The 12,357-nt window shown below is 39.1% G+C and overlaps 1 protein-coding gene across 1 annotated transcript; it reads left to right on the top strand.

Annotated features, from left to right (window-relative positions):
• The first annotated feature begins 9,537 nt into the window (after positions 1-9,537).
• Positions 9,538-11,804, top strand: LOC122822252. Its single transcript, XM_044100764.1, has 2 exons — positions 9,538-11,436; positions 11,688-11,804. Exon 1 carries the CDS (start codon positions 9,806-9,808, stop codon positions 11,195-11,197), a length of 1,392 nt encoding a protein of 463 aa, XP_043956699.1. The 5' UTR covers positions 9,538-9,805; the 3' UTR covers positions 11,198-11,436; positions 11,688-11,804.
• The last annotated feature ends 553 nt before the right edge of the window (positions 11,805-12,357 follow it).

Here is a 12,357-nt window from a genome sequence, read left to right as displayed (position 1 = left end):
GTTACCTTTCGAAGTTCACTTCCAGAGTCAATGTTACGAAAAAAGTTAGGCACCCTGGAGGAACAATTTGATTTCGATCTCATGTGTTTTGCACACAGGGTTGGGTAAATAAATGACGTGAAGTGACGCAAAAGGGCAGGGCGAGTAACATACGAGTGAAGTAATTTTTTTTTTTTCCACCCCACCAGGGGGTCCTTTTTGTGGGCTCTAGTGTCCCTTTTTTCATAGTAGGCTGACAGGAAAGGGGGAAGACATGCGGCAAATGTCAACGGGTCCGGGAATTGAACCCGCGACGGCCACGTCGAGGACTGAAGGCCTCCAAACGTGGGGCGCGCTACCCTCTACGCCACCGGAGCACGCCCCAATGAAGTAATACTTTTACAGGAAGTTGCTGGATCATCAGACAGTAAGTTAAAAAAAATAAAAATAAAACAAGCCACTACACACAGCGGATGCCTTGCTGATGCATGAAATGGCTCTGTAAGCTCTAAATGAAGTTTGATTGCGGTACCATTTGCAGTGGGGAAAAATAGATCTCATCTCAGAGAAATGTATCCTCATCATGCCTGGTTCCTTGGTCTCTTTTGTTTTGATATACAATCTGATTGTTCTATCTAGATGCAATGATTTGACCAAAGCACGCCCATGTGTGTATCAGGTTTCTGAGTGGACTTGGTTTAAAATAAGATCCTCTTTTTTTTTCTCTTTGTATCTACGCCACTTTTGCATAGAAATGACTTGTTGCTTGACGAAGATGATCATAGCTGAGATTCTTACCCTCAGATTGTTCTCATCTATTACTGTGATTCTCAGTCACCATGGAAACAGTAAGGGAGAGATAACAGTAAATAAAATGTAAGGTAATGCTATTATTAAATCCTCAGATGATTCCATAAATTGACTACCTGTAACGAGACTATTAGCAGCCGTAGCAGAATCACGGTTCTGAAATGCACCGAGCCTCATATGGATCCAGTCTTCATGTATCATAGATAGTAAAGTCAATTTTCAGCCTCTTCTTGCTGTGCAGGGAACATAGGACAGTGTTGCTTTGTGTTATTTTGTCACTTTAATGTAGATATTTGCAAATTTCCCTTTAGACCGAGTATGTGAGGTTGGCCTCAAAAAGGTTATAAATGAGGCTGATATTAAATGGAAGGCAGTTTATCTGAGTACTTCAACCCACCTTCTGAATGTGTCAAACTGTGCACTTTGTTCCAGCGTAGAACAAAATCTGCAAAATCTGTGACAGTTTACCATACTTCAAATAATAATAATAATAATAATAATAATAATAATAATAATAATAATAATAATAATAATAATAATAATAATAATAATAATAATAATAATGTGATTTTTTTTTTTTACCCTAAATTTTTTTTATCTAGTGAATCAATCAAATGTTTGAAGTCACAGGGGGAGAGGTGTGATGTTTTTAATCACCATATGTATTGTTATGGGCATTATACAATTTTGTGTTGGATTTATATTTAATCTTTGCTTGTTTACCTGTTTCAATTACCAGTTAACTTCATATCCAAACAATTTAAACTTTTTGTCAGTATGCTTATTTTTGCTGTTGGGGTTCAATAATTTTCAGGCTATAACGATTTACTAGCAATGCCCTGCTTGATGGTTTTCACACAGAATAATCAGTAAATAAAGAGCAATTTAATTTTGCCAGCTATCTATCTGTTCCTTTGGTTAGTTTTCTTCCCAACAAAAGCCGATTCCAAGAACTGCAACCATTTTATGACTCAGAAAAACGTGTCACCTCGATTTTATCATGTTACAGATGCTTCCCAAGGTTTTATTACATAAAAAATGTTAACTAGGGAAATAACATGAGTATTTTCAAAAATGATTAGCAAGCTCTCTAAAATGTTTTCAACAAAACTGCAATAAAAGCCAAAGGAAGCTGTTACTGAGTAACACTTAGCGAGCTAGAGTCCTGTCAGAGGTGCCTGCAATTAATGCTGAACATTTCTGTGTGTTACAGTTCATTTTACTATAATGTGCCACAAAGCTAGGTTAGGAGAAGCTTCAAAGCAAGCCATTTTGAAGTAGACATAATTAAAGGGGATCAAATGAAATTATTTAATGACTTTCAGATAAAATGAGTTTGATGCAACACTAAAACGAATAAAACCCCGGCAGTCAATAAGACGGTAAAAGTAACAATCCTCCAGCTGTGTGCATTGGGATTTTACATGTTTGAGGTTAGACTGAAATGTTTTCAGACCTTTTAAAGTTAATTTCATTGGAAGAATCAAATTTACAGTGGCCTGGCTCTTAATTTTTCAGAAACTGCAAGAGATCTGAATTTAATTGACGTTGGGGTTCAAAAGTTGCCATTTTATGGTCATAAAAAACCGGCTTGCATTTTTCGGTAGCGCTCAAACTTCATTACTATAATATTCTCTAAACTGGAAACAGATGATAAGGACTGGTACTTTCATCAAGCGGCTACTGGCCCTCGCAATAAAATGACAACCAAAAATAATGTGACATTTTCAGTTTTGTTGCAATCCTATTATTCTGCATAGTTAAAGTCCTTAACTGAATCTGCAAGCTTTGTGGTTGCACCCCCTGTCAACTTGCTATAATCCCACCAACTGGGACTCCAGTTGTATTTTTGCTTTCTTTGTTATTCGGCACAGTCACTGTAGACTATTTAGAAATTATTAAAATAGATTTGTATGACACAGCTGTTTAGAGAGTAAAACTCAAAAAGAGAACTGGAGGAGATTTAATATAACGAGACAAAACAAAAAGGCAGCTGCTTGGAGAGAAATGTCTAGTGGGCTAACGGATGAGGCAGTATTTCAACACTCTCGCAAAATGAATGACGACGCACTTCCTCTGGATATTCATCCTGCCCTGACGGTAGTATTCTGTTATTTCTCCACTTGTGACTGACAGGAGGGAGTGAAACGCTGTGACCATTAACTCTCGGTGTAAAGAAAGAGACATGCGTCATTCTGTGACTCCCCGTCTGACAGACAGAAAAGCGTTTGAATTTCAGAAAACAGAGAGCTCATTCAGGCCACATCTTCCCTCCCTCTCCAGCTCCCTGCCCATCTCAGCTTCTCCCGCTGCTATAAAGGGATCTTTCACAGCAATACGCAGAGTTTGGAGCTGTTTGAATATTGTTTGCGAGACCTGCAGGTCTCATGGGTGGCTTATTGCAGTGTGAAAAAAAGTTACTGTGACGTTACAGTCCAGCCAGGGTCCACTACTGTGCTCTGGTTAACTAAAGTTTTTATTTTTAAAATCAACTGAGAAGGTTCTCTGAAGTCTCTTCTGCTTCCGGCGTAATCAGGTCACAACTTTACTGTCACTGGACAATGTGCCTTGGGATCACTAACTTAGACTGCTCTAGCTGGCAAAGCTTAGATTTTATTTAATGGAACTTTTTTTCTTTTTTTTTTTTTGCGCATTTTTGTGAATTGGAAACTTTTGTGTTTTTGTTTGAGTCTCATTTGACTTTTTAGGATTTTCCTTTGGATTCTCCAAAGGTTCTGTTGTTTCCAGCTTTGCACAGATGCATTTTACCACAGTGACAAATTACAGGTGTGCTCACCTGTACTGATGAGAAACAGGTTAGAGTTGCACACCAATCTCATCGTGTCTTCTTTCCCCGAGTTTAAACATCCTATTTTCTTTCAGCTGGCTACCATCTACCAGCTCGTAATCTCCCTGAAGCCATTCTTTTTCTTTTGTCTTTTGTCTCAATTAAGAAACTAAAAATCTTCTGATTTTCTTTTGCTTTATTGATTTATGGGTTGTTTTGTTTTTGGATTTCCTCCCTCATGCCTGCATTTGGGTCCTTAAACCACTTACATACACACAGCAATATGAAAGACTCCTACTTCCTTCTGAAAAGAAAAAAAAAAAAAAGAAATTTCAGCCCATGATTGTGTCACTACCAGGTTTTGCAGCAGGTAAGGTGTTTTTAGAGTTGTAGAGTCAAATATACTTTTGAAATTTGGTTTTATCACCCAAAAAGATATTTAGGTGCTGACTTTATTTTAAACAGTTCCTGTTTCACAACAACTCTTCTTTGCAGATGGACAAAGCAGAGGATTATTGTCACACGTCGAACATACCTGGTGGTTGGCAGCTCCTTGAGTGTCAGGTTGTCAGATTCTGGTAGACTCCCTGACCAGTTTCCCTCTTATCGAATCTATTAAGGGGGAAATTTCCACTTTTTAGAAAAAAATCTTACTGCTGTTCAATATTTTTCAAATTAAAGATGAAAGCTTTTCAGATGTTAAAGTAGATATCTAATGGGGCAGCATCCAGTTAGTTGGTAATCATCTTGGTCATGCCCTCTACTGGTCTGAGAATCTGTTGTTCGTAATGAAATTTTAAGGAATAACCCAACCTGATGCTCGAACTCACCATCTGGAAGCAAATCCTTCTTTTCCACACTCAAATACTTTTTTGAATTCAGCTGATAAATGACAAAAACAATAACTTCCAGAATAGGGTTTAGGAACCTGCTGTAAATTCATCATCTATGAAATGGTCACCTCATTTTACCTACAAAGAAAATCACAACGAATTACCTAAAACGTCCCAATCTGAGTTGCAGAGGCAGCTGGTCCCTCTGCTGCTCGGCAGGTTATCTTCACATTGTTGTGGCTCATACATGCTGCTGAACTTCCTCTTGTCACCTGTCATATAAATGTCCTCAGCATTGCTCGTCGTCTACCTCAGAGATAACTTTCAGATATTCTGAATTAATGCTGGTTTAATATTTCCCCGTCCTACCCTGACTTGTGTAGAAAGAGTTTGACAATTCTGTAGGTGTCTCAGATTTTTGTTGTTTTTTATTTTATTTTTTTTAAAAAGTGGTGCAATGTAAAATTTTACACTCCTGTTCTCAATTAAATTTCTCTAATGAATAAAATCTTATTAAGACTCTCAAGCAAATATGACGTGGTATTTCATTCTGTGACATGACACACACTTTAAAGGTGTGAAGCATATAAAGACAAGGAAGAATATTGGTTACACTGATCTGATAGCCAGTTTTTATCCAGCTATTGTGTCTTTTGAGCTTGGGGAGAGTTAAAAAAAATTATAAACGGCAAGATATGAATACAATATTTTTAAGTTTTTTTCCCTGTTTGAAACACTTCTTCCTAATTTTTCTCTTCGATATTTAAACTTGTAACTGCACTCCTTTTGCATGTCAACAGATATGCTTGTGTCTCTGCAGTTTTTAGGCTAATTTCAAATGATTTTATAGTAAAGTCTAAAAACCAGAGCCCATCTATAATCGGCACCAATGAGCCGAAACATTGGATGCTGTGAGAGCAGAGTAAAATCACCACCCTCTAAGTAGGTGTGCCATGTATGAGTAAATCTTTCTTCCTTTCCATTATTCCAAGGTGGTGAAAATTGCCTGTCTGAGTACAAGCCTGCAATATTCCCAGCAGTCGTCCATTTGGCTCTTAGAGAGGCTCCACTCTCCACAACAACAGTGAAACAGAGGTCACATGCTGAACAGTCACCCTGGGGTTAAATGATAGAGTTTGTTCCAGTTTAATTTACTCAGGAACACAGGACACCATCGCTCAGGCCTTCAATGGACACCTTCTCTTTTTATGGTTATCAGTGCATGCACTGTTGGCTGGAGGAAATTGCAGCGAGAGTGTAAACACGGGACTTTGTTATTCACTCACACGTCAATGACTCTTATCTGTGGTGATAGTTTGGTCATTTCATGACCTAATGATGATAACCAGGGAACACCAACTGGGATCTCATCGACGAGGTCTTTTTGAAATATGGGTAATAATTTGAACATCTGGAACCCTTTTTGCTCTACGTTAAACCAATATCTGTGACAAAAAGATCATTTATTCAGTGCATAAAAAAAGAATCATTAAAAGGCACTGCTTCAGTGAGTTGTTTATGCATGTTTTTAGTTCAGTGTTTCATAAAATGTCTAAAATAAGAAACGATGTATACAGTAGGCTGTGTTTTAAGGTTTTGCACAGATAAAGCCGTGGCATGTGCCGGGTTATTAAGGACAAAATCATGACGTGTTTTGTTTTCACACTCAACGGTTGGTACCAAGGTTAATGTATACATTTGGTCCAGTTACACAACCAACACATTCATGCTGCGAATGTACATTCTGCTGTCATTGGAAGAATATGCTTGTTTCTTATTTAGGTTGGAAACAGCTGCAGGTTATCAACGTCCTGCTGAATGCATGAAACGCAGAAACTAATTTGACCATTTGATTCTGGGTTATTCTAAGAAGGTGCAAGACCTCTGGTCTCCGGACTGGACTGTGAGACCCCTGAACTGACCGGGAAAGGTAAAGACAAAAGAAACACAGAAATCAGAAATCTCAACAGAACATAAAACAGCTGAAGAGTGAAGGAGAGACAGGAAGTAAATAGAATAGACAAGATACAGTCCACCAACAAAATAAGGATTTAAAGTCCACAAAGAGAAAACCAATCATGAATAAAAATCAGAATAGAAAACATTGCATGAGAAAATTCAAATAACGTACAGAAACATAAAAAACACAAACCTTTAATTACAATAATCCCCTGATTATAGGAATATAGTATTGATTATAGGATTGTTGTACTCCATTTACTTTGTAAACTGGTTCTGGTTTTAAATTTGACCCAAGTGCTGATGTTTGCTTGTGATGTATGAAATGTGCCAGTTCGACGCTGTGAAGTTTACCGGAAATTGCCAGTGCTGTAAACAACCGTCCTGCACTGCAAAGAGAGAAGAGCCAAGCTGAACGAGGCTACTGTTAATTTTAATTCAATATTTGGAAGTGAGGCCAACACGGACCGAATGGATTAGATCCTTTCCTCGGCTGCCATTGCTAAAACTACAGGCAGACTACAAATCTAAAACACTGCAGAAAATTAAGAAGTTGTTCACAACGTCTCCTTCTACTGGGCTGATTGGGCCAGTAGAAAATCTACCAAAGACAATCCAAGTCTAGCAGAGAAACTGCAGACTGAGACGTAAGTGAGAATTTTTTTTCAAACTCCAAAAGCTGACTGAAAATTTATGCAATGCTTTATGCTTTCAGATGCTTGAGCATCAAGTCCTGATAAATCTTAAGAAATCTGAAGAAAGACTGGATATACTTTGAACCAATAATATGTTGCTTGGTACTTATGAGTTTAACCCTGTATAGAATTAGTAGCATTTGTAATGGTGGAATTTGTTTAAATTATAATAATAATAAAAAAAATAAATAAACAAAACAAAACAAAACTGTGGATTTTTTAACTGACAAGGATTCAAACAGAGTTTGTCAAAACCTTCAGCTAAAAAATCATGTTTGTAAAAGTTTGCCACAGATAAATCAACTGTTTGAGCACTACAGTACTATAATACTAGAAAACCAATAAATTAAGTCTTTTTTAAATGCTGCAAAAAGCTCTAAGTGATCTCTGCAACCTGTGGAGGCATCGATGTAATAGTTGCTCAATGTTGTTTGATATGCCTTAGGATGGGTCCTGTTAGTGACGAGGGCAACGAATTTGCATCAGATGTGTCATGTTCCCAATAAAGATGTGTGGTGACTGGTTGTTGACAGGTGGAGCTCTTTAAGATGTTTGCGTGACACCAGGGATAGACCCGTGGGTGAGGACCTTCCAGTGTACCAGCAGGAAGTGAGAGAGGACGGTTCCCCTCTGGTCAGAGAGCTGTGTGGCTCCTGGACGTGACATCTCAGTTTGGCTTCAGAGATGTTTTTTTTTTTTTCTTTCTCACCAGGTTCACAAATATTATTTCGCACTGCTGGTTGGTTAGCGTGGAGATAATTAAATTCTAGAGTAACTGTACAATTATTCTTCTTATAAACCACTGATTTGGACTGCACTAGTGTTTCAATCTGCAAAGTCACAAAGAAAGTCAGACAGAGCTCTCAGAGAATGTTTTGCTGGTCCTTTTACAGAAAGTAGCTTAGAAAGTTAAAGCTTGAACATTTTTTGTTTCTACCTAAAAATGATTGAAAACACACATGAGAGAGGAAAACATGATTCACGCAGGAAAGAGTTAAAGTTGGTGGCAGTCATTTATATTTGAACAAAACAAACACAACTCTCGCAAATCACTATGTTTACCAGCACACATTGTGTCCTTGATTAATGCTTGATGATCGTAGCTTTGCAACCATTTACACTTTTATCAACGATACTGTATAACAAACTAATAATGACAACCACAGTAATTACCCGGATTAGTCAGATGGTCCTGTCTTTCCTGTCCAGCACCAAGTGTCCCTTAAACTAATTTACACAACACCAATTTATGGTCCTGTTGGCGCCACTGCCTTCCACACCGCTGATACCGGATTTTATAAACCACAAAAAGGCTATTATGTCTGATGAATATTTGGCGATATTTTCACATCCTTTATGAAGAGACACTATCACCAAAATCCACAGTTTAAACAGGCATATAGATAGAAATCTACAAACAACATGGGAAGCTGGTACTCTACATATACACATGCCAAAACTCAGCAAGCAAATCTGATCTAAAATAAACACGGTTCTGACCAAATTTGTTTTGATTTCTCTAATTTTTCATCTTTTTCTCTCAGTTTTTGAGAATCTTATCCCAGTGGATGATACATAAGCACTGGTTATTGGTGTTTACAATGTAAAAATTTTTAATTTTCGCACATGACCAACAGCCTGAGTCAGTGGAGAGATCACAATGAATGTTGTAGGTGGCTGTTTTTTCACCTGCCCCACCTAAAATGTGAATGGAACTGAAATCGTTTGACTAGAGGAAAAGAAAACAGGAAGTAAAAAGATTGTTTTTTTTTCAAGGATTACGAAAGCAAAGTTTAGATAGATAGATAGATAGATAGATAGATAGATAGATAGATAGATAGATAGATAGATAGATAGATAGATAGATAGATAGATAGATAGATAGATAGATAGATAGATAGATAGATAGATAGATAGATAGATAGATAGATAGATAGATAGATAGATAGATAGATAGATAGATAGATAGATAGATAGATAGATAGATAGATAGATAGATAGATAGATAGATAGATAGATAGATAGATAGATAGATAGATAGATAGATAGATAGATAGATAGATAGATAGATAGATAGATGTATTTTCAGAGTCTCAGATATGAGAAAAGGCTCAAGTGTGGCTGCTGCACACAAAGAAGTTGAAGCAGAGAAATGCCACAGCGCACACTGAGTGACGTCAACCAGGAGGCCCCGTGGGGATGAGGTGAGTCAGAGCCAGGGCCGCGGCCTCGCCAGCTCTCCGCAGCCATGAGCGCGTCATCACCAGTCTCACTGACACCCTCTCACATTTCTCTGCATCTGCTTCAATGTGCCTCTGCCTCCTTCCATCCCTCCACTGCCTCAGAGCCAGTCGACACGCCCTCACCAATGGAAGTACGTTCCATCTGGGCTCAACCCAGCAGACTACGGGTCTCGTTCTGTGACAGCAGCCCAACTGAGCAACACAACATGGTTGGAAGGTCCGGCCTTCCTCCTCAAGCCTTCACTACAGGTACCTCCTTTTGAAAATTACAACCTTGTTGATCCTGCTGCTGACATAGAAGTACGCCCCTTGGTGACAACAAACCTGACTCGCGTCACAAAACCAGCAATCGCTCCAACATGTTTTGAAAAGTTTTCAAACTACAGCGCTCTCATCAGAGCAATAGCCCAGTTGATTCATGTTGTTCGCTCATTCAATCACTCCAACCAAGCATCCAGCTGCCACGGCTGGCACCTTTGTCGACCTACAGAAGAAGAAATGGCAAAGGCAAAGATTTGTGTCATAAAGAATGTTCAAAGTGAGTACTACAAAGAAGAGCTAAAATGCATATCAGAAGGGACAAAGATTCCCCTCTCAAGCAGTCTTTGGAAGCTGCACCCCATATTGGACAATGATGGACTCTTAAGAGTTGGGGGCCGAATCGCACATGCTGAACTGAGTATCGACACCACTCACCCTCTCATCATTCCAGCCAGACACCACTTGGGTACCCTCCTGATACGCCATTACCATGGATCTGTGAAACATCAGGGGAGGCATTTCACAGAAGGCGCGATAAGAGCTGCAGGATTCTGGCTGGTGGGAGCCAAACGAAGCATTAGCACTGCTCTTTTCAAGTGTGTCACATGCAGGAAGTTACGAGGAAAAGCTGAATGTCAACAGATGGGAAACTTGCCTCCTGAACGGATGAAGGTCGCACCCCCATTCACGTACGTGGGTGTGGATGTGTTTGGGCCGTGGGACGTTTTCACCCGTCGCACAAGAGGAGGTCAAGCCAATTCCAAAAGGTGGGCCGTCATGTTTTCCTGCATGTCTACGAGAGCAGTACATATCGAGTTAATCGAAACAATGAGCACTGACAGTTTCATAAACGCTCTGAGGCGGTTTTTTGCAATCAGAGGCCCGGCAAAACAAATCAGGTCTGATTGCGGCACAAATTTCATCGGCGCCTCTCACGAACTGAAAATGGTTGAGACGGATCTCTCCATCGAAGATGTCGAAGGCTACTTGAACAAACAAAACTGCTCATGGATCTTCAATCCTCCGCACGCATCACATATGGGTGGTGCTTGGGAGCGAATGATCGGGATTGCCAGGCGCATCCTCAACTCCATGTTCCAAGATTGTAAAAGGGCAATCTTGACCCACGAACTGTTGTCTACGTTTATGGCTGAAGTCTGTGCCATCATGAATACTCGTCCTCTTGTTCCTGTGTCTACCGATCCTGAGTCACCTCTTATCCTCACGCCGTCGATGCTGCTCACCATGAAAACAGGATGTGCGCCACCACCTCCTGGAAACTTTGAAAATGGGATACTTCTGAAAGAACAATGGAAAAGGGTTCAAAGTCTCGCTGATATCTTTTGGTCGAAATGGAGACGTGAGTATCTTCATACTCTGCAGTTGCGCCACAAATGGCAGGATAAGAAACAAAGCCTGAAGGAAGGAGACATCGTTCTGCTCAAGGACTCTCAGGCCAAAAGGAACGAGTGGCCCATGTCTATTATCTCCAAGACCATCCCAGGGAAGGACGGACTTGTCAGGAAAGTTGAAGTAACTACTTCTCATGCGGGAACTAAGAAGACTTTTTCGCGCCCTGTGACCGAAGTGGTTCTGCTTTTGTCCCCCGAGCAATTCAGTGACTGTTAATTTGAATGTGGGATAGTATTCTCCCAGGCGGGGAGTGTTATGTTTATTGTGTATAATATTGCTAGTGTTATTATTAGTTGAAATACGCCACCTTGTGGTCACTTTAAGTTATTGTTTGAATTAATAGTAGAAGAAGAATATGGACAGGAAGTGCTACATTGTTGCCCTTGGTTACCAGAATCGAACGGCCGCTCCACACTCCTCCTGGTTCTTTCTTGGTGTTTGTTAAAGCATTGTCTGTGAGTATTACTTGGTTAAAACATTGAGACACCTGTAATGCTACATGATATGATGGTATTGTGTAAAGTTGTATGTTTATAGCCCGTTATTATTACGCTAATGAGTCCGTTTTTATATGCTAATTTCTTGTTGCTAATCGCTAGCTAACATCCTCATTTCATTGAAAGTCAATGCCATGTTGGTCCTTTATTTTATTTATATCATTCTGTAAAGCCTAGATTGTAATACATTGCATTTCTGTATGTTACAGTTTCACAAATTGAACTACTACTGAAGTAAACTTCATTAACCAGTCATCGCTGTCCGGAGTTTCTTCATTGTTCAAGATTGTTTAGCTGTTTGGATAGCTGGTGCAGTATCTAGCGAGGCCAAGAACAATCTCACCACCATTTCCTATCAGGATAAAGGTAAGAAAATATTTAAAGTTCACTGTCAGAACACAGAGTTTCATTTTGTGGATATTATTTATAACAAAAAATATGTCGTATATATATTTTGGCAGCAAGAACATAATCATGTATTTAGCAGTGCATATTTCACATGGGAAAATAATTGTAAAATGGAAATTTGCAACAAATGGTGACGTGCAGCAATTGTCATTGTAAACAAGGAGGAGCGACTGTGTAAATATCCCTCCAATTCAAATGTGAAAGTGGCTTTTCAGTCAAAGTGGCTCACACAAACCGCTTTGACGTGTGTGAATTGAAAGTTGTTTTGATGTGACAACTGTCTCCTTTGACAAACTATTAGCTGGGAAATTTTCCTATATAATCGATTTGCTCCAAGCATTCATCAGTCAACAAAAAACATCTGCAGAGAAACAAAGTTTTTTGCAAAATATCTTTACTAAATCCTCATATGCAAGCAAAGTATTTGCTTAGATTTCCTTGAAAAGATTATAAGGAAGTGTAAATTTCACA

The sequence above is a fragment of the Gambusia affinis genome, linkage group LG02 (assembly GCF_019740435.1).
Source record: "Gambusia affinis linkage group LG02, SWU_Gaff_1.0, whole genome shotgun sequence".
Lineage (NCBI taxonomy): Eukaryota > Metazoa > Chordata > Actinopteri > Cyprinodontiformes > Poeciliidae > Gambusia > Gambusia affinis.
The sequence above is the reverse complement of the archived record's forward strand: the minus strand, read 5'-3'. Positions and strand labels throughout refer to the sequence as shown.